We start from the raw sequence: 18,969 nt of genomic DNA on the forward strand, positions 1-18,969 counted from the left end.
TAATTAAATAATTAAATCACCACTTTCTATCGGTTTAAATTTTTGGGATAGATGATTTAATAAGGTATTAGAACAAATGTTTCAAGTTCCAAAATTGTCTCCATTGTTTATCTTCAATTTTAATTAAATATTTTATGTGCTTGCCTGTTTGGTCTGACCTCCGGATATCTTAAGGGGGAAGCACAGATTCTCTCTTTTAGCTAATTAGATGATTAATTCCTTTCCAACGATGCTCTTCTATGCAAAAGACCCAACTACTGAAGAGCTGGTTATTAAGCCAGAGAGGAGGCCGACGATGAGAGCACTGTTGTATGTGGTTGGTTCACCCTGCATTGAATTGTTTCGTGAATCGATGTAGGTCTCATTTAGGAAGGGCCCGCCCACTAGTGCTCCAATAGCTACATTTGGGTTGGGATTGGAAGAGTTAAGCCACTTCAACCCATCACTGCAGCCAGTGTCAGCATCAACAGGAATTGAAGCTCCCCTGTGGTATACATATTGAGGATAGTTACTCCCATACCCAACAAGATAGCTCATCTTCATCAGATTTTTGCCCAACACATAATCTGCCTGAATGTAGCTGAGAAGGGGTTAGGAGCAAAACAAAAAAGTGCAGTAAAACTGTGTCTATGCATGTTGTATACGTTTCTCACTTGTTCAAGAGACTCAGATGTGTGTATTTGGAAAGAAAAATGTTATATACTACTGTTGATGCTGGTTCCGGCTGGTGACGTAAGCCCTGCTACAGGTGAGTGTGTCCGATTGACCTGCAAATACAAAGAACACACAGTGGGTTTCCCCAGTGGTCCTCCTCCGACGGCCAAGTTAGACGAGGGTTTTTTTAGAGAGAAAAAGATTGAATTTGAACTAGTATCCTTTAATACCTGGATTTTTTCTATTTATAGGTGGTTGCCCTTGAGGTTAGGTGGGAGTATCCCGGCTTTTAGGGAACAGTGACTCCCTGCGCACAAACAGGTCCCAAGTACACTCTTGACAGCGATGGGCAGGTGGGCTTTTAATGACAGAGCATGGCGATTCAGGAAATCCCGGATCTTCGGGGGTTCAGCCACCTAAACGATCTCCTTTATCTGTACTGTCATCATTACCACTTGTCGGTCATTAGAGTACCCGACAACTACGGGTCGTCACTATTCCCGAAAGGGGGTTTCGTCGGTAGTGATGCACCCGAGACCTCCCGCTCGGGAGGTCATTTTATCAACAGTTACCCCCCAAGTCTTTCGTCTCGTGCCCCGAGACGAGAGAGTTTCAAGCCTCCCCCTCTTTGTTTATATGGCAACCCCGACTACCGACACCGAGAGCCTGGGCGCCTCGGCTTCGGGGGATCGTGCTTACCGATGAGGAAAGCGCGTCATAATTACTTTTGAATTTTGAATTTTTGGGCGTTTCCCGCCCCGCCGCCAGCATTTAAAGCTCCTGACGCGTCGACTGCCGTGTCCGGAATGGTAATTATTGCTGTCGCCTCGAAATCCAAACTGAATCTGATAACCGAGTCGATTGGATTTCCGGTTGCTGGAACTGTTTTCCCTCTATGGTCCGCTTGGGCTTCCAGGTTGCAGGTACCGGCAATCCCCGGTCACAGTGAGCCCTATAAAAGCCTCTCACTTTCCTCTATTTTCCATTTCACTTGTTGTCTCCGTTCTTTTTGCCTTTCTCCTCTTTGCTTTTCTTGTTCTCTCGTCGGTGCACCAGACACCTCTCCAGTATGCCTCGTAAGAGCAAAACCAGCGCCTCCTCGGTGTCCGCCCGGGCGGTCGCCGGGAACGCGGCCGGGCAACACGATGAGGTCGCTCCCGGGGCCCCCCCCGTGGTGCTCATCCCTCTTGAGAACCGTCATATCTCAATTTTCTCCGTACAGAGCGAATGGATTTTACGCAGGAACTACGACATCAGCAACTCGGTTCGCCTGCATTTCCAGGACCAATCGGCGTTGCGCATCTCGGGTGGCGACGTTACCCTCTATGAGAGGATGTTCATGGCGGGTTTGAGACTTCCGTTTCCTGACATTGCCCGAGAATTATTGCTCTACTTGAAAGTTGCCCCGAGTCAGATTTTTCCAAACTCGTGGAGGTATCTCTTCGCGTCATTCATACTCTGGAGGACCGTGATCGGGTCTCGGATGTCGATTCCGCAGTTCATGAATGTGTACCGACCGAGCATGGATGCCGAGGGGATTGTCAAGCTGCGGACCCGACAAGGCCCTTCATTTATTTTCCTGAAACCCATCTACTCGAATAACAAAGATTGGGAGAAGCAGGTTTTCTGGGTGTCCAGTGAATGGGAATGCTCCTCGTCAATGCAAATTGCTGACTCTCAAAGGATTAGCCGGGAATGGAGGGCCCTGGACGGTAACCTGGCGAACCCTCCCGAGATCTCGGTTGTTGAACAGGAGGAGGTTGCTCGGATGGTCGACTTTTGTAACCGGCACCACAAAGTTGAAAATGATTTCGACACGATCGTCACCGCTAAGTCGTTGAACGATCACCTGGGCTACAAGATCCCTGCGAATAAGGTTCCTCTAGATCGAGCCGGGAGGCCTAAGTTCACTAAAAGCAAGGCTCCAACGGTATCCCTCCCGCCCGTCACTCAAGGAGGGGCCTCGCGGACTCGGGCCGAGGGCTCCCGGGCGGCGGCGTATACCGCTTCCCCTCGTCGGGAAGAGAGGACGCAGGAAGCTTCCCAGGCTCGGGGGCCCGATGCCTCGATTGTTGCCGACACCGAGGCTCCCTTATTCCGAGAGGCCGGGGGAGTAGTGATAGAGATGGGCATACCGGATTCCCCTTCAGCGACAGGGGCCGATTCGTCCGAGGAAGCAAATGAGGACAGCCGAGAGGAGACACCGGATGTTGAGGTCCAAGGGGAGGCTGACCCGCCTGAGGTTCCCGACAGGAGTCCCAGCCCCGAGGCCCGTCCAGCCAGCGCCTCCTCGGTGCCTGTCCGCACTCGCAAGCGTGTCGGGACAAAGCGCAGGGCCGACAATCTTCAAGAAAGCGGGGCCCCTAAGAGACCTAACGTGGAAGAGGGGGACGACTTCTTACTCAATGAGATCTCCCTCGTAGCTCAAGACTTCGGACTCCCGGAGTTCACCTGGCGAGGTGAGCCCCTTTCTCCCCTAAGACCGGTCGGCGAGACCCGAGTGGGGAGTGGGGCCTCCCGGGGATCTCCGCCTACACCCGATGCTCCTACGTGCGGGGAGGGGGTTGCCGAGGCGCGCGAAGCCCCTTCCCCTGGCGCCCAAGCGGAATACATTACCTCGGATGCCGAGGTTGATCCCCAAGGTGAGGGGTCTGAGCGATGCACGCCCCCTGGCCCGAGTGCAAATGCCGAGGTTGATCCCCAAGGTGAGGGGTCTGAGCGATGCACACCCCCTGGCCCGAGTGCAAATGCTGCTGCGGATGGGATTTCGGAAGAAACTCCTGTCCCGAGTACTTCGGAGGCAGGGTTCGACTTCTTGGGCATCCGTCTGCTCGGCGATCCGCTGGAAGCGCTGGCCTCCGTTCTTCCCGACGGTCTTTTCCAAGACGTCGGTAGGACCACGCCTTTCAAGTTTGCTCAGGACATCGTTGAGTCCCAGATAGCGGTACCCTCTTCTTGTGTCTTTTCTTCTCTTTTCTTTAACTTGGTCGTTTCTAACTTTTTTCTTCGATCCAGGATTCACTCCGATCCGTGGTAGCGTGGTCTAACTTCCTGGAACACATGCGAGCCAATCCCGACATAGAAACCATTCTCCGTTCCCAGATCAGCCGACTCGAGCACACCGTAGTATCTCAAGACGAAACCATTGCCGGCTTGACCCAAGAACTGGCCGACTTGAAGGAAAGATACGCGGTTCTTCAGGCTAGGGCGAGAGTTCCCGACGAGAGCACAGCCCGTGTTCCTGACTCTACCCCGGTGGCCGGGGGGGCGAGCGATGTAGGTCCCAGCGCCGGTTTGGAGCGCCTTTCCAGGGGGCCAGTCGGCGCCCTTTCCGAAGTGGAGCGCCTTTCCGGGGAGCTGAATTCTATGAGGGACGAGAAGTTGATCCTTGTTGCGGACCTTAACTCGGCGATCCTCGCTAAGGAAGCCTTGGTCGTTGAGAAGGATGCAGCCTTGGCTGAGAGGGAGGCGGCTCTGGCCGCTAAAAGCGTCGCTCTTGCCGAGAAAGACGCAGCCCTAGCTCAAAGGGATGCGGCTCTTGTAGCGAAAAATGCGGCTTTTGTGGAGAGGGACGCAGCCTTAGCCGACAAGGACCAAGCCCTGAGCGATATCGGTCGAATATCAACCGAGAAAGCAAAGGTGTCAGAGGCCCTGGGGAAAGCCGTTTCTGGGAGAGAGCTTGCCAAGGCCGACAGGGATCAAGCCGTTGCCGAGAGAGAATCCGCTCTCGAGAAACTAGAGGGGACGGAAAGTCGGTACCAACGAATCCGGAGGAAGTACCGTCATTACAAGGCCAGGGTTAGGAGACTCACCGAGCAGTTGTCTTTCGTTCCTTGGCTTCGGACTAAAGCCTGGGCATTCGGCTTTCACATCGGGTTCGAGAACTTTCGAGCTCTGGTCCTCCGCTCGGATCGGCTGCAAGTGCCTTATGAGAGCGTGAGTTCCGATTTCTTGTCGCTCCCGAGTTCCTGTTATTCCAAGCTAATGGATCTCGGCATCGAGTACTTTCCCGACGTTGCTGACTGGAGCAAGGACGCTCCAAATCCAGAGGATGCTCCGGCTGGAGAACCCAGCCGGGATGATGACTCGGGGAATGACCCTCCCAGCGGCGTGTAGGCGTGCGTGTTTTGTTTTGTATTACCTTCTTTTGAGCACATTGAATTTATAGATTTTGAGATTGCTGAGAACAAAGAAGTTTCTTTCCTTTTATCTCTCTTTTGCATAACAGGGGTTGTTTGCATTCCATCCCTCCTAAATAACTAAGGTAATAGTTGTTACATTACTTTAGTTATTTTCCATTAAACCATGCCGAGTTACCCCCCATCCGAGTGAGGGTAACCGAAAAGATTTTCAACTTACCCCCCTATCCGAGGGAGGATAAGAAAGAATTTTTATGCCAAGTTACCCCCCTATCCGAGTGAGGGTAACCGAAAAGATTTTCAACTTACCCCCCTATCCGAGGGAGGATAAGAAAAAAATTTTATGCCAAGTTACCCCCCTATCCGAGTGAGGGTAACCGAAAAGATTTTCAAGTTACCCCCTATCCGAGGGAGGATAAGAAAAAATTTTATGCCAAGTTACCCCCCTATCCGAGTGAGGGTAACCGAAAAGATTTTTAACTTACCCCCTATCCGAGGGAGGATAAGAAAAAAAAATTTATGCCAAGTTACCCTCCTATCCGAGTGAGGGTAACCGAAAAGATTTAACTTACCCTCCTATCCGAGGGAGGATAAGAAATAATTTTTATGCCAAGTTACCCCTCTATCCGAGTGAGGGTAACCGAAAAGGTTTTAACTTACCCCCTATCCGAGGGAGGATAAGAAAAAATTTTATGCCAAGTTACCCCCTATCCGAGTGAGGGTAACCGAAAAGATTTTCGAGTTACCCCCCTATCCGAGGGAGGATAAGAAAAAAAAATTTTATGCCAAGCTACCCCCCTATCCGAGTGAGGGTAACCGAAAAGATTTTTAACTTACCCCCCTATCCGAGGGAGGATAAGAAAATTTTTTTTATGCCAAGTTACCCCCTATCCGAGTGAGGGTAACCGATAAGATTTTTAACTTACCCCCCTATCCGAGGAAGGATAAAAAAAAAAAAAAAATTATGCCAAGTTACCCCCCTATCCGAGTGAGGGTAACCGAAAAGATTTTCAACTTACCCCCTATCCGAGGGAGGATAAGAAAAAAAAATTTATGCCAAGTTACCCCCCTATCCGAGTGAGGGTAACCGAAAAGATTTAACTTACCCCCCTATCCGAGGGAGGATAAGAAAGAATTTTTATGCCAAGTTACCCCCCTATCCGAGTGAGGGTAACCGAAAAGATTTTTAACTTACCCCCCTATCCGAGGGAGGATAAGAAAAAAAATTTTATGCCAAGTTACCCCCCTATCCGAGTGAGGGTAACCGAAAAGATTTAACTTACCCCTCTATCCGAGGGAGGATAAGAAAGAATTTTTATGCCAAGTTACCCCCCTATCCGAGTGAGGGTAACCGAAAAGGTTTTAACTTACCCCCCTATCCGAGGGAGGATAAGAAAAAATTTTATGCCAAGTTACCCCCCTATCCGAGTGAGGGTAACCGAAAAGATTTAACTTACCCCCCTATCCGAGGGAGGATAAGAAAGAATTTTTATGCCAAGTTACCCCCTATCGGAGTGAGGGTAACCGAAAAGGTTTTAACTTACCCCCCTATCCGAGGGAGGATAAGAAAGAATTTTATGCCAAGTTACCCCCCTATCCGAGTGAGGGTAACCGAAAAGATTTTAACTTACCCCCCTATCCGAGGGAGGATAAGAAAAAAAATTTACACTCATTCGTATGTAATTTTCTGCATCTCCAGACATTCTATTTAAACATTTGTGCTTACAAAAAGGAAAACAAAAGGGAGTTCAACTGGAATTACATGTAGTATTTCTTCAAGTGTTCTGCATTCCACGCCCTTGGGACAGGCTTACCCTCCCTGGTCTCCAAGTGATAGGCTCCTCTGCTGTGACATTTGACTACTCGGTACGGTCCCTCCCACTTGGCGTTGAACTTTCCTTCGACCGGGTCCCTTGTCATTATGTTAAGCTTCCTCAGTACCCAATCCCCGACTTTGAACTTCCTGGGATCAACCTTCTTGTTGTAGTATCTGGCCACCCGGGCTCTATAAGCTTCGTGCACCGCCTGCGCGTTGTCCCTCCGCTCCTGCAACAAGTCCAGACATGCACTAATCCCCTCCTCGTTCTGGGTCGGATCGTAGTGTTGGACTCTGTGGCTCGGGGACCCAATCTCCACTGGTATCACTGCTTCGATTCCGTATGCTAGTGAGAATGGGGTTTCTCCGGTTGGGGTTCTAGCCGTGGTGCGATATGACCATAGAACTTCAGGGACATACTCCACCCATAGTCCCTTCCGTCTATCCAACTTCTTCTTCAATGTGGCTAACAGGGTCTTGTTGGTAGCCTCCACCTGGCCATTCGACTTTGGGTACATAGGTGTTGAGTAATGGTTCCGGATACCGAGTTCGGTACACCAGCTACGGAACGGTTTCCCGTCGAACTGTGCTCCATTATCCGACACGATAGAGTAAGGAATTCCGAACCGGCAGACGACTGACCTCCAGAGGAAGTTTATAACATTGTTGGCGGTGACGATTGCTAAGGCCTCAGCTTCCGCCCACTTTGTGAAGTAGTCGACAGCCACCACCAAAAACCTCTTTCTCCCCTTCCCGCATGGCATCGGACCGACCAAGTCCACTCCCCACTTAGAGAACGGCCAAGGTGACAAGACCGACGTGAGCTTCTCGGGCGGGTTCTTCATCACCCGGGCGAACCGCTGGCATTTATCACAACTCCGGACGAACTCTATAGAGTCCCGCGTCATCGTGGGCCAGTAATACCCGGCTCTCACCGCCTTGATGGCCAACATTCTTGCCCCCGAGTGGTTCCCGCAGATTCCTTCATGAATTTCCCTCAGCACATAGTTGGCCTCCGGAGCCGAGAGGCACTTTAGTAGGGGGTGTGAGTATCCCCTCCTATACAGCATGTCATCCACCATTGTGTAGCGCGCAGCCCGCAGTTTCACTTTATGAGCCTGTTCTCTATGACTGGGTAGTTCCCCACTCCTCAAGTATCTAATTACATCCGAGGCCCATTCGGGTTCCGGTTCCCTCTCTCGGGCCGCCAGCACCATATGTAAACTCTCGTCAATCGATGGGTTGGGTTGAACCAGTACTTGCCGCTTCATTCTTGCGATTTCTTGGTCGGTCGCGGAACCAGCCCTAGCCAGCGCGTCCGCTTGAACATTTCTTTCGCGAGGGATCTTCGTGACCGTCATAGTTCTGAAACTAGATTGCAGGTCATGTACTTTTTCCAAGTATTTAGCCAGCCGGTCTCCTTGTGTGGCAAATTCTCCAGAGATCTGACCAACGACCACTTGTGAATCGCTCCGGATTTCGACATCGAGGGCCCCTACTTCCCGAGCGATTGCCAGGCCCGCCAGCACCGCTTCGTACTCCACCTCGTTATTGGTCGTGACGAAGTCCAATTTGATGGCATATTGGAACTTCTGCTTCTGCGGGCTCTCCAGTATCACTCCCACACCGCTGCGTTGGCACTGAGAGGAGCCATCCACGTGAACTATCCATGGCGGACGCTGCGCTGGGTCCTCGGGCTCTGGAGTATTGCAGAATTCAAGGAAGAAGTCGGCGAGTGCTTGGCCCTTGATCGCCGCTCGCGGATGGAACTCAATGTCGAATTGCCCGAGTTCCACTGCCCAGTTGACCAGCCTACCCGACAGGTCCGGTTTCTGGAGGACCTTCTTCAAGGGGTACTCAGTTAGTACTCGGATGGTGTGCGCCTGGAAGTAAGGCCTCAGTTTCCGGGCGGACACGATCAGGGCAAATGCCAACTTTTCTATCCTTGGGTATCTCTCCTCCGCTCCGCGGAGTGCCCTGCTCGTGAAGTACACCGGCTTCTGCACACCCTTCTCTTCCCGGACGAGAGCTGAGGAGACCGCCGAGGGTGACACAGCCAAGTACATATAGAGGACCTCTCCTTCCACCGGTCGACTCAAGAGAGGGGGGTTCATCAAATACTCCTTCAGATTCCCAAAGGCCTCGTCGCACTTCGCATCCCACACAAATGCCTTCTTCAGGATTTTGAAGAAAGGTAGGCACTTGTCGGTAGACCTTGAAATGAATCGGTTCAAGGCCGCTATTCGTCCGGTCAGTTGTTGTAATTGTTTCGTGGTTCTCGGGGGTTGCATTTCCAGCACCGCACGAACTTTCTCGGGGTTCGCCTCTATGCCCCTCTGGGACACCAAATATCCCAGGAATTTACCGGACGAAACCCCGAAGGCACACTTAGCCGGGTTCAATTTCATTCGGTAACGCCTTATCGTATCGAACGTCTCCTTCAGATTGGAGACGTGATCCAGAGCCTCCACGCTTTTCACGAGCATGTCATCAACGTACACTTCCACATTCCGGCCCATCTGCTTCTCAAACATCCTGTTCACCAACCTCTGGTAGGTAGCGCCCGCGTTCTTCAGCCCAAACGGCATCACCTTATAACAATATAGGCCCCGATCAGTAATGAAAGAGGTCTTCCCCTGATCTTCTTCCGCCATCTGTATTTGGTTGTATCCCGAGAACGCGTCCATAAAACTCAGGAGTTGGTGCCCGGAGGTTGAATCGACAAGGAGGTCTATGCGGGGCAGTGGAAAGCTATCCTTCGGGCAGGCCTTGTTCAAGTCGGTGAAGTCCACGCACATTCTCCACCTGTTATTGGACTTCCTTACTAGCACGACATTGGCGAGCCACTCGGGATAGTCGACCTCTCGGACAAACCCTGCTGCCAACAACTTCGACACTTCATCAGCTACCGCCTGGTTTCTCTCGGGGGCGAAGGTCCTTCTCTTCTGCCTCACGGGTCTGAAGCTGGGATCCGCGTTCAGCCTGTGCACGATGATCGAGGGATCGATGCCGGGCATGTCTCCATGATTCCATGCGAAAACGTCTCTGCTTCCCTTGAGGAACAAGATTATCTCCTCCTTTAGTCTCTCAGGAAGTTGGGAGCCAATCTTCACTCTCTCACCCGGACCCCCGACTTCGAACTCTTCCAAGTCTTCTGTCGGTTCCAGGGACTGTAATTGCTATTTCTCCTCTTCCGCGGTACATTCTGCATGGCCGGCCTTCAAGGTGGTGATATAGCACATGCGGGCAGCCCTCTGGTCTCCTCTGACCACACCGACTCCCGAGCTAGTCAGGAACTTCATGCACAGATGGGGGGTTGAGGTTACGGCCCCCAAATCATTCAAGGCTGGCCTCCCCAGGATAACGTTATAAGCCGACCGCCCTTCCACAACTAAGAATTTTACCATAACCGTTTTCTCCTTGGGGCTAGTTCCTGCCATAACCGGTAAGTCAATAGACCCGATCGGGAGGACCTGCTCCCCGGAAAAACCGACCAAGGGACCCTTCACCGGGACCAACTTCCCTTGTCCTATGCTCATCAACTCGAAGGCTGACTTGTATATTATGTCGGCGGAACTTCCGGTGTCAACAAGGACCCTGTGTATCTTATGATTGACAATGGCTAAAGTCACCACCAGAGTGTCCGAGTGAGGGAGCGAGACCCCAACAAAGTCCTCATTCGAGAAACCAATGAGCAAGTCCTCGTACTTCCTCATTTTCGGCGGTTTCTGGACCGAGTGTATTTCGAACTCCTTCAGGTGCCTCGCATAAGCCTTACGCGCGGCACTTGAGTCACCTCCTCCTCCAAAACCGCCAGATATCGTATGAATCTCGCGGAGGTTTTCCCGACCAGGCAGTCGCGCTTGGCTCCTGCTTCTCTCTCGCCTATCTCGGTCGGCCGGTCGGTAGTTAGGCTCTTTATCACGGTCCCGGGGGCGCTCCGTCCTTTCCCTAGGCTCTTCCCGATATCTCTGTGGCTGGTTCCTTCGTTCCTCGGGCTGGGGGTTCCGATCAAACTCCGGCGGACCTCGTTGACCCGCCAAGAAACGGACTAGCTTCCCGTTCCGGATAAACTTCTCGATTAAGGCCCGCAAGGACCTGCAATTCTCTGTGTTATGCCCCTTTGACTCGTGGAAAGCGCAATAGTGGTCCGCGGTCCTCGGGTGGGGGGTTCCCACTATCTCCGCAGGTTTCTCGTACATGGGATCCACTTTAATCGCCGCTAGGACCTCTTCGATGGGCGCGTTGAGGGGAGTCCAGTTGTAATCCTGGAATTTCTTCTTGACCCCGGGTTCCAATACCTCCTGCTTCTTGTGGAATTCCTTCTTCTTCTTCGACTTGTCCCCCCCCCCTGATTAGAGGTTTGGCCGGTTGTTTTCCCGAGCAACGCTCGAAGAGTCTCTTCTTGATTAATGAACTCCTCTGCCCTCTCCATGAACTCGTGCAAATAACGAGTCGGCTTCCGAGCGAGGTCAGCCATCAGTGGCCCATCTTTCCTGATCCCCTGATAGAGTGCCGAATGCACAAACTCTTCGGTGAGGCTCTCGGTGGTTAGCCTTGCCTGGTTGAAGCGCTGGAGGAACTCCTTAAGGGACTCATCTCGCCCCTGTTGTACTGACATCAAGGTGCCTGCCGGCTTCTTTCTTACAACTCCCGCCATAAATTGAGTTACAAACATTTTTCCAAATTCGTCAAAGCTTTGTATGGACTTCGGGGGAAGCCTTCTATACCAATCCCTGGCATTTCCCGACAAGGTCAGCGGGAAGGCGCGGCACGCCACCTCATCCGGGGTCCCTTGCAGCTCGAGGTGAGCGCGGTAGTTGTCCAAATGCTCCACCGGGTCCTCCTGCCCGGTGTAGGTCTTGATGTCGGGGACTTAAAACTTCTCGGGGAGGCGGAACGAGGCCACCCGGTCAGCAAAAGGGGAAGCCGACTTCTGGAGCAGATCTCCAGCTCTAGACGTGCTCCCGCTAAGCTGGTGCTGCGCCGCTTCTGCCAGCAGGTCACACCTCTGCTCCAGCTTCTCAATGATCTCCCTGAGCTTTTTATCCATCCTTTTGGACGTCCTGTTCTTCCGAGGTTTTTGATCCACGGCATTATGGTTCTTCCTTCTTTCCTTCCGTCCTCCCTGACTGCTCGGTCGTATTTCCTCATCCTGGTCTTCTTCCCCGACAGGCTGCGGGGTTGCCGAGTTTGAGTCCTCCCCCTGGTGTTGTTGCAATTCGGCATTCTTCATTTCCAACTCGTACATCTCTTTTTCCATCTGAGCTATTCTCTCATTAAGGATCTCCACTGTGGGAGACGGCCTTGAGGAAGACTCTCCCTCCTCTGGGCGCTCTCTGATCCGGTCCCCCCACGGGCCCCTCAATGCTTTCGACCTTGTAGTCACCATTCCGGATTCGCAAGCAAGCTTTTCCATAGCAAAGAGCGGATTCCCACAGGCGGCGCCAAACTGTTGATGCTGGTGACGTAAGCCCTGCTACAGGTGAGTGTGTCCGATTGACCTGCAAATACAAAGAACACACAGTGGGTTTCCCCAGTGGTCCTCCTCCGACGGCCAAGTTAGACGAGGGTTTTTTTAGAGAGAAAAAGATTGAATTTGAACTAGTATCCTTTAATACCTAGATTTTTTCTATTTATAGGTGGTTGCCTTTGAGGTTAGGTGGGAGTATCCTGGCTTTTAGGGAACAGTGACTCCCTGCGCACAAACAGGTCCCAAGTACACTCTTGACAGCGATGGGCAGGTGGGCTTTTAATGACAGAGCATGGCGATTCAGGAAATCCCGGATCTTCGGGGGTTCAGCCACCTAAACGATCTCCTTTATCTGTACTGTCATCATTATCACTTGTCGGTCATTAGAGTACCCGACAACTACCGGTCGTCACTATTCCCGAAAGGGGGTTTCGTCGGTAGTGATGCACCCGAGACCTCCCGCTCGGGAGGTCATTTTATCAACAGACCACCCCAATTCCGCTCTCATTTCACTGGGTATGATATAGCGCCCATCAGCTATCAGCTCTTGTGGGATGAGGTAGAATAAAGGAATAGTATATAACATTACTCGCTTGAAAATACTCGCAGAAAAGAATGAATTCCAATAAAATTTTCAACTTTTCATTGTATATGTTTAAGGAAGAACTAGACCACACGTGATGCGGGAAGATTGTTTGGAGAATTCACAGTTGGAATACATTGAATTATGAGTCTGACCCTGACTAATGATGCAAAATTATTGCACCTTATTCCAACAAATTGCATACCTGGGAAATGGCAAAATTGCGAAGATCTTCCGGCTTGTAGGATTTACCATGGCAATATAGAGTTTCAGTCTGGGATGTAAGCATATAATCACTATAAGCAACTGACAGGAATGCAGATGCCACAGGATGGTGCAGTGAGTTCCACTCAGTCACCCATATCAGACCACCTACTTCAAAAGGACATATTCCACTTCAAAAATTAACACTTGACTACAAGATGCAAATGGAATTAATGCTGCTGTCCATGAAACTAGAAGGGTATATGGTTACATAAATAACATTTTGATAATCATATCAGTGCTATTTGTGTGTAATGTAGCTTGCAAGTAAAGGAACACAACCTGAAAACTAAAAAGCCCTGCAAGAAGATCCACATAGCGGACAGTGATATGATAAATTTTCAGCTGTTTGATTGATAGATACCCATACAAATAATTAAATAAAGTACATATACAAAAAAGAAAAAGAAAGAGATAGTAGAACTTTCACTGGGAAAATATGCCAGACTCTTTAACAAGATTAACTGGTCTCAACCGCCAAATTATCTTTTCAATGTACCTTAAAAAAACAATTAAGTGGCAAGAGATATTTGCCCATTGGTAACTATGTTAATCAGAGGCTCCTGAAACCGTAGCCAAAGACAAGCACACGAGGAAAAAAAAAAGAAAAAAGAAAAAAAAGAAAAAGGGCAAAGTAATAAGCTTTACAGAATATCCATGCTGGCCTTTTTGGATATACGCATATGTACATCTGTGTGGCAATCACAGGTTCCTGAAACCGCAGCCAAACACAAGCACATGAAAAAAAAGAAAAAAGAAAAAAAGAGCAGCTTTACAGAATATCCATGATGGCCTTTTTGGATATACACATACGTACATCTGTGTGTGAGAGAGAAAGAAAGGAACATTACCATCTGTTCTGCTGGAAGTGGCCGTCAGTGAATCTGGTAGTAGTACACACATGATGGCCTCAGCTGATTCCCTGTACAGCTGGAGATCAAGATTCTCAGCAATTGACACATCTTTCGCACCAAAGAAATTTATCCTGGACAGAAGAACCTGCTCAGAAATTGCAAAAATATTAGCATAGGTTCAGTTTAGTCTTCATGCAACTATTTGGTGTCAGCTATTACTAGATACATCCTGCTTTAAATTCCACAACACCCAGATTGCATGTACGACTTTTAGCCACCTTCTCTCTTTTCATTGAGCTTCCTCAATGTACAAACTACATAGTGGATGGAATTTATCATGACATAATTAGTATCACTCGGGATAGTATGGTCTCAAAGAGTGCTCTAAATAAACAATATATCAAGAAGATTCACAACTTCAAGCTGATAAGAAGTAATGGAGCAAAAAAGAAGTTATTACAAGTGAATAAGAGATGGTAATTTGATAAGCCTATTCATTACCTGATGAAACTTCAACACAAACCTCAGAGATAAAGTACTTTGAAACTAGAATTCAAACAATAAAAGCACTGCATCATAACACATACCTGACTTCCAGCATGCTTGTCATCCCAACTAAACCAAGTCGGGCTCCCCCACATAGCAAATCTTTTCCCATTTTGTTCAGTTACATATGTGAGGTATGATTGGTCTCCGGTTGCATGATAGAGCCAGGTTGCTGCCCACAAGAGTTCATCTTCATATCCTGTGGAGTTGTAGTATTTCTGCACTTGGGGGATGCTGACACTGTATGAACCTCTATAAGTATCAGCAAAAATAAACAGCTGTTGGGCATGCATAAGGAGCGCCCTAGAATAAGTAAAATCAATTTTCTTGAAAACCAAAGAAGCAGATGCCATAGCTGCTGCTGTTTCTGCTGCAACCTCTGTTCCCGGGAATGACATGTTAACCTGCATGAGAGGTCTTTTCTCTGTCATGGATTCAGGTCTTTCCCAACATTTGTGGTCTGATTCAGGATCACCCACCTTCAACAACACAAAGAAGGAAACACATAACAATTAAGAGGATAAATTTTTCTTATACAGACATTTGACAAGCCAAATTATTGGTACTACATAATTTTTGGGGACTCCAAATGTGGGTTTTGAGAATGTACACCACGTGTACAGAAAAGGTGGGTTTACATACTATTCTCTGTAACCTTAGTCTACAAATAATGGTATATGTTATCAAGCAGCGTGTTATCATAAACTCAAAATTAGGAAGTAAATAATCCATTTGGGCAACCTGAACAAAGAGCACATTTGCAGAAGGATGGGCATTGATAAGATAATCAGTGATCCACTTAAGCGAGTCCTGAGCATGTCCCAATTGCTTCACCGCATTCAGCTGATCCCCATATTCAAGAATCGCCCACGACAACATTGTTGCTGTAAAAGCCATGGGGAATCCAAACTTAATGAGATCACCAGCATCATACATTCCTTTCGACAAATCCAAATCTTCCTCACTCCCATCTCTTAACCCCGAGTCCCCTCTCCATGCAATCCTATTATTCACCAGCTTCCCAGCTGCATCAACAAATTGTCAGGAGATAAATACTCAAAGAAGATTTCAAGAAGATCATTGATAGAATAACATTCTGGAATTGTTATAATAATGGTTAAATGATTAGATTTATGCTTTTTATCAGCTTAAATTATTGGAACAAGTGATAATTCAATGTGATATTAGGACATTTCGGTCGACTTAAGTTTTAAAAACAAGCAGTAATTTTATAGGACATTGGCTTTAGACTCGATCATGTTATATCAACTCCCTCTCCTTGACATTAATGCAGGTGAAGCTCGGGCAGCTTTGTTAGCTGTTGAAGCTGCAGCCTCTCTTTCTTCTTCCTCAAGGATTTTGCTGGAAGGGGACTCCTTAGCAACTATTATGGCCATTAACATTTCCAGTTTCTGTTCTGATTGGTCTTCTGTTGCCATTATTGCGCTGTGGACGTCTTTCTTGGGTTACTCTTTCCTTACAGGCTGATTTTCAAGAGTGAGTTCTCTTCAAAGTTTGTGTCATAATGGTTGGATAAAAGTGTGATTTCCATCGTTAAACAAATTAATCAACTAAATAATTAGATTGATTAATTAACAACATTCAAAAGGAGGGAGATAGAGTGACCGAATTGTTGTACATTTTTGAACGTCGAAGAATTGCAAGGCGGTTTCAAGAGCGTCGGCATATTTTTCAACAATGGCGCCGGGGTGACGAGGGATTGAAGGTGGCCCTGTGTGATGAAAAATTCGTAGAATAGTGAATGTACCCGCTGTGACAACCAGAGTCCAATCACTGACACAAACAACCACCAAAACCAGCCCTTGGATTTTTCTTTCTCGGCTGCGTCAGCTCCCATTCAATCTCAACAATTCTTGCGTTAGTTTCTCACGAGTGAATTGTAATCTAAAGAGCCAAACAGAGAAATGAGAATTCACTAAAGATTGAAGGAAAGCAATTTCTGATGCTTTGAAATACCATGAGCGATGAAACATCTTTTGCTACCGTTAAGGATGCCGGAGTCGCCGGACGAAGTCGATCTTTGCGGTTTTGTAATTGGTAAATGCGAGAAAACGACAGGCCGGCTTGTCGTTCCTGTTGAAACGGGAAAAATGAAAGATTGAGATTAATCCTTCTATTTCTTTGCGCACGAAGTCGGCTGGGAGATCCAGTCTGCGGCCACTACATTGTGGACACGTGTATAAAGCACCATTGATGCATTTGAGTTGCTTTCTGATTGGGCAATTTGGGATTTGGTTCCTAAACAATACCACCACAATAAGTGCACAACACCCTTCACATGGGAGTGGGGTCCAGTGTGTGGGACTAACCCTCATGTGAGGGGGTACTGTGCACTTATTGTGATGATGTTGTAAATCTATCATTTTCCTTTTTAATGTGAGTATTTTTCATGTTGTTCAATATAAAAAAAAAAAAAAAAAAAAAAAAAAAAAAAAAAAAGAGCCTGACATTACTTAATTTCATAATCTACAATTTCAATAAATCTTAATCCTGATTCCCCGCAATGCCCAAAAAAAAATTTAATAATTAACCAAAATTGAGAGAGAAAAAAAAAAGAAAAGAAAGAAAAAACCAAAATTCTGTAATTTGAGTTTTTCCTATACCGCGCATTGCTTCCCGCTTCTGATGGTTCTTATTTCCCACTCAAAATTCAAAATTCAAAAAAAAAATCACAAGAAACAGAAAAAGAAAAAATTCCATTTATATTAAACAAATATTTCGTTAAGCAACAAACTCTCTCTTTCTTGGGGTTTCCTCGTATTCAATTCGATTTTCAAGGATGCCCGAGAAAAGGTCGAGAAAGCAAAGCAAACGTGACTCTGATTCAAAAAGGGTTAGTCCGCTATCATAATATGTCTTTTATAGTCTGTTTCATGAGCTATGGCAAGCCCTCCCAGAATTTCCGATTCAATATTTATTTCCACTTGTTGTGCCAAAGTTCATATTATTCTACAGAAAAAGATTGTAGGAATTTTTTCAAATTTAGTCTACTAAATTGACTTATATTCAAAATATATGCGATTTTCATGCACATTTTTTACTGAGTATGTGATTGTTTGAATGCTATTAGGTAGTACATATACAAATTGGATCAAGAGAAATTCTTTCAACCCAATCCATTAAACTTACATTCGTCCTTATTTTTAATAACGTGAGAATGACATGTTTTATGGATAAATGCCATTTTAATAGACTAAATCAAAGGGGAAAAAAAAATCCTTAAAAAAAACATTGTTCTTTGTTAATGCCTAGACCATGCATGTTTTAGATTGATAACGAGAGCAGTCAAGAGCAATCAGAGGATGTTTGGTCGAGGCCAAACTGGCCACCACGCTTGGAGAAGATATTTGTAGAATTGCTGATTGAGGAAATGAATTACCATCTGGACGTCTGTGTCAGTGGATTTGGTGAGGAGGCATGGGACCGTGTCTGCAAGGAATTCAATGAGGAGACAAGTCTAAATTATGATAAGATGGAGCTGAAAAAACACCTTGCCATTTTAAGAAAACGATATCGGATTGTAAAACCTTTATATAACCATGGTGGCTTTGGTTGGGATTATCGTCGGAAGATGGTGGATGTTGATGATGGTATTTGGGCAGAATATATCCAGGTACATTTTTTTTTTTTGTTTATGACTGTGACCCATTTCCATTTGAGCCGACTCTAGCGGGCTTTTTAGACTCTTTTTCCTTCTCTGTTTTTGGTTTTTGGGTTTAATTATTGTAAGATTTTCAACTTATGAAACTCACAGGCGTATCCTGAGATTAAGCCATACAGGAAATGGGGGTGTCCAATATATGAAGAGCTATGCACCATATTTACAAAGCCAAAGGCCACTGGACGGTATGTCTATGCAAGTACTGGTCGGTGGAGGGGGTCTGGCAGCAATGATCTTCCACGCTCAAGTACTGGGAGTGTGAACAGTTCACATGGATGCAACAAGCGCCAAGCAGCAGAGCCTCTGGGTTCAGGTCCCAACAAGAAGCAGCATCACAAAGGAGCTGAGAATTCAAAGGGAACTGCATCATTTGAAACTGATGACCCACATTCTGTAACTCATTGCATTACAATTATAAACGGCATGCAAGGTGTTGATCGCCGTACTTACAATGCTGCTCTGGATTTGTTTCAGAACCCAATCTGGAGAAAAACATTCGTGTCATTGAAAAGTGAGAAGCGATTGACCTGGTTGAAGGCCATGCTTCCCAGTGTTCCATGATGCAAAGGGGTACGTTGGTGGTGGGTGAACAAGTCAAAACAGTTGTGGATTGTGATCATGTCACCCACTGTTTTTGTTAGACTTTTGGACAATGAAACCCAGGAATGGAAACACTTGAGCTCTGCATCATTCACTAGGAATATAGCATGAATTTACTACTATTTCCATGGGACATATGCGAATGCTTTATGTAAAAATGAATGACTGCTGGTTATCTAGCATTTGGTGGTGCTCTCATTAACATATCTACTACTAAAGCTTATTAGCTGATTTGTGTGGCGTTTAATTATTATTTATCTCAAAAATTTAAGCCGATAGTAAATAATAAATTAATATTTAAATTATATTCTAATACTTTCCTTTAGCAAGTGAGACATAACAAGTGGATTTTTTTATA

General features: G+C 47.2%; 1 protein-coding gene and 1 pseudogene across 1 annotated transcript; one reads left to right on the forward strand and one right to left on the reverse strand.

Moving 5' to 3' along the window:
* Positions 1–173: 173 nt before the first annotated feature.
* LOC133852084 (endoglucanase 24-like) lies at positions 174–16,222 on the reverse strand (annotated as a pseudogene).
* Positions 16,223–17,102: 880 nt separating this feature from the next.
* On the forward strand, positions 17,103–18,798 carry LOC133852083 (uncharacterized). Its single transcript, XM_062288755.1, has 3 exons — positions 17,103–17,183; positions 17,619–17,963; positions 18,105–18,798. The coding sequence occupies exons 1-3, from the start codon at positions 17,130–17,132 to the stop codon at positions 18,570–18,572; spliced, it is 867 nt and encodes a 288-aa protein (XP_062144739.1). The 5' UTR covers positions 17,103–17,129; the 3' UTR covers positions 18,573–18,798.
* Positions 18,799–18,969: the final 171 nt, after the last annotated feature.

This window comes from Alnus glutinosa, chromosome 12, assembly GCF_958979055.1.
Source record: "Alnus glutinosa chromosome 12, dhAlnGlut1.1, whole genome shotgun sequence".
NCBI classification, from domain to species: Eukaryota; Viridiplantae; Streptophyta; class Magnoliopsida; order Fagales; family Betulaceae; genus Alnus; species Alnus glutinosa.

What these genes read in the sequence shown, in the direction of transcription:
- LOC133852083 (XM_062288755.1), top strand. Translation starts at nt 17,130, where the DNA reads ATGCCCGAGAAAAGGTCGAGAAAGCAAAGCAAACGTGACTCTGATTCA. An exon ending in GTGACTCTGATTCAAAAAGG is followed by an intron (nt 17,184 to 17,618) that starts GTTAGTCCGCTA and finishes TGCATGTTTTAG; the next exon opens with ATTGATAACGAGAGCAGTCA. An exon ending in TTTGGGCAGAATATATCCAG is followed by an intron (nt 17,964 to 18,104) that starts GTACATTTTTTT and finishes TGAAACTCACAG; the next exon opens with GCGTATCCTGAGATTAAGCC.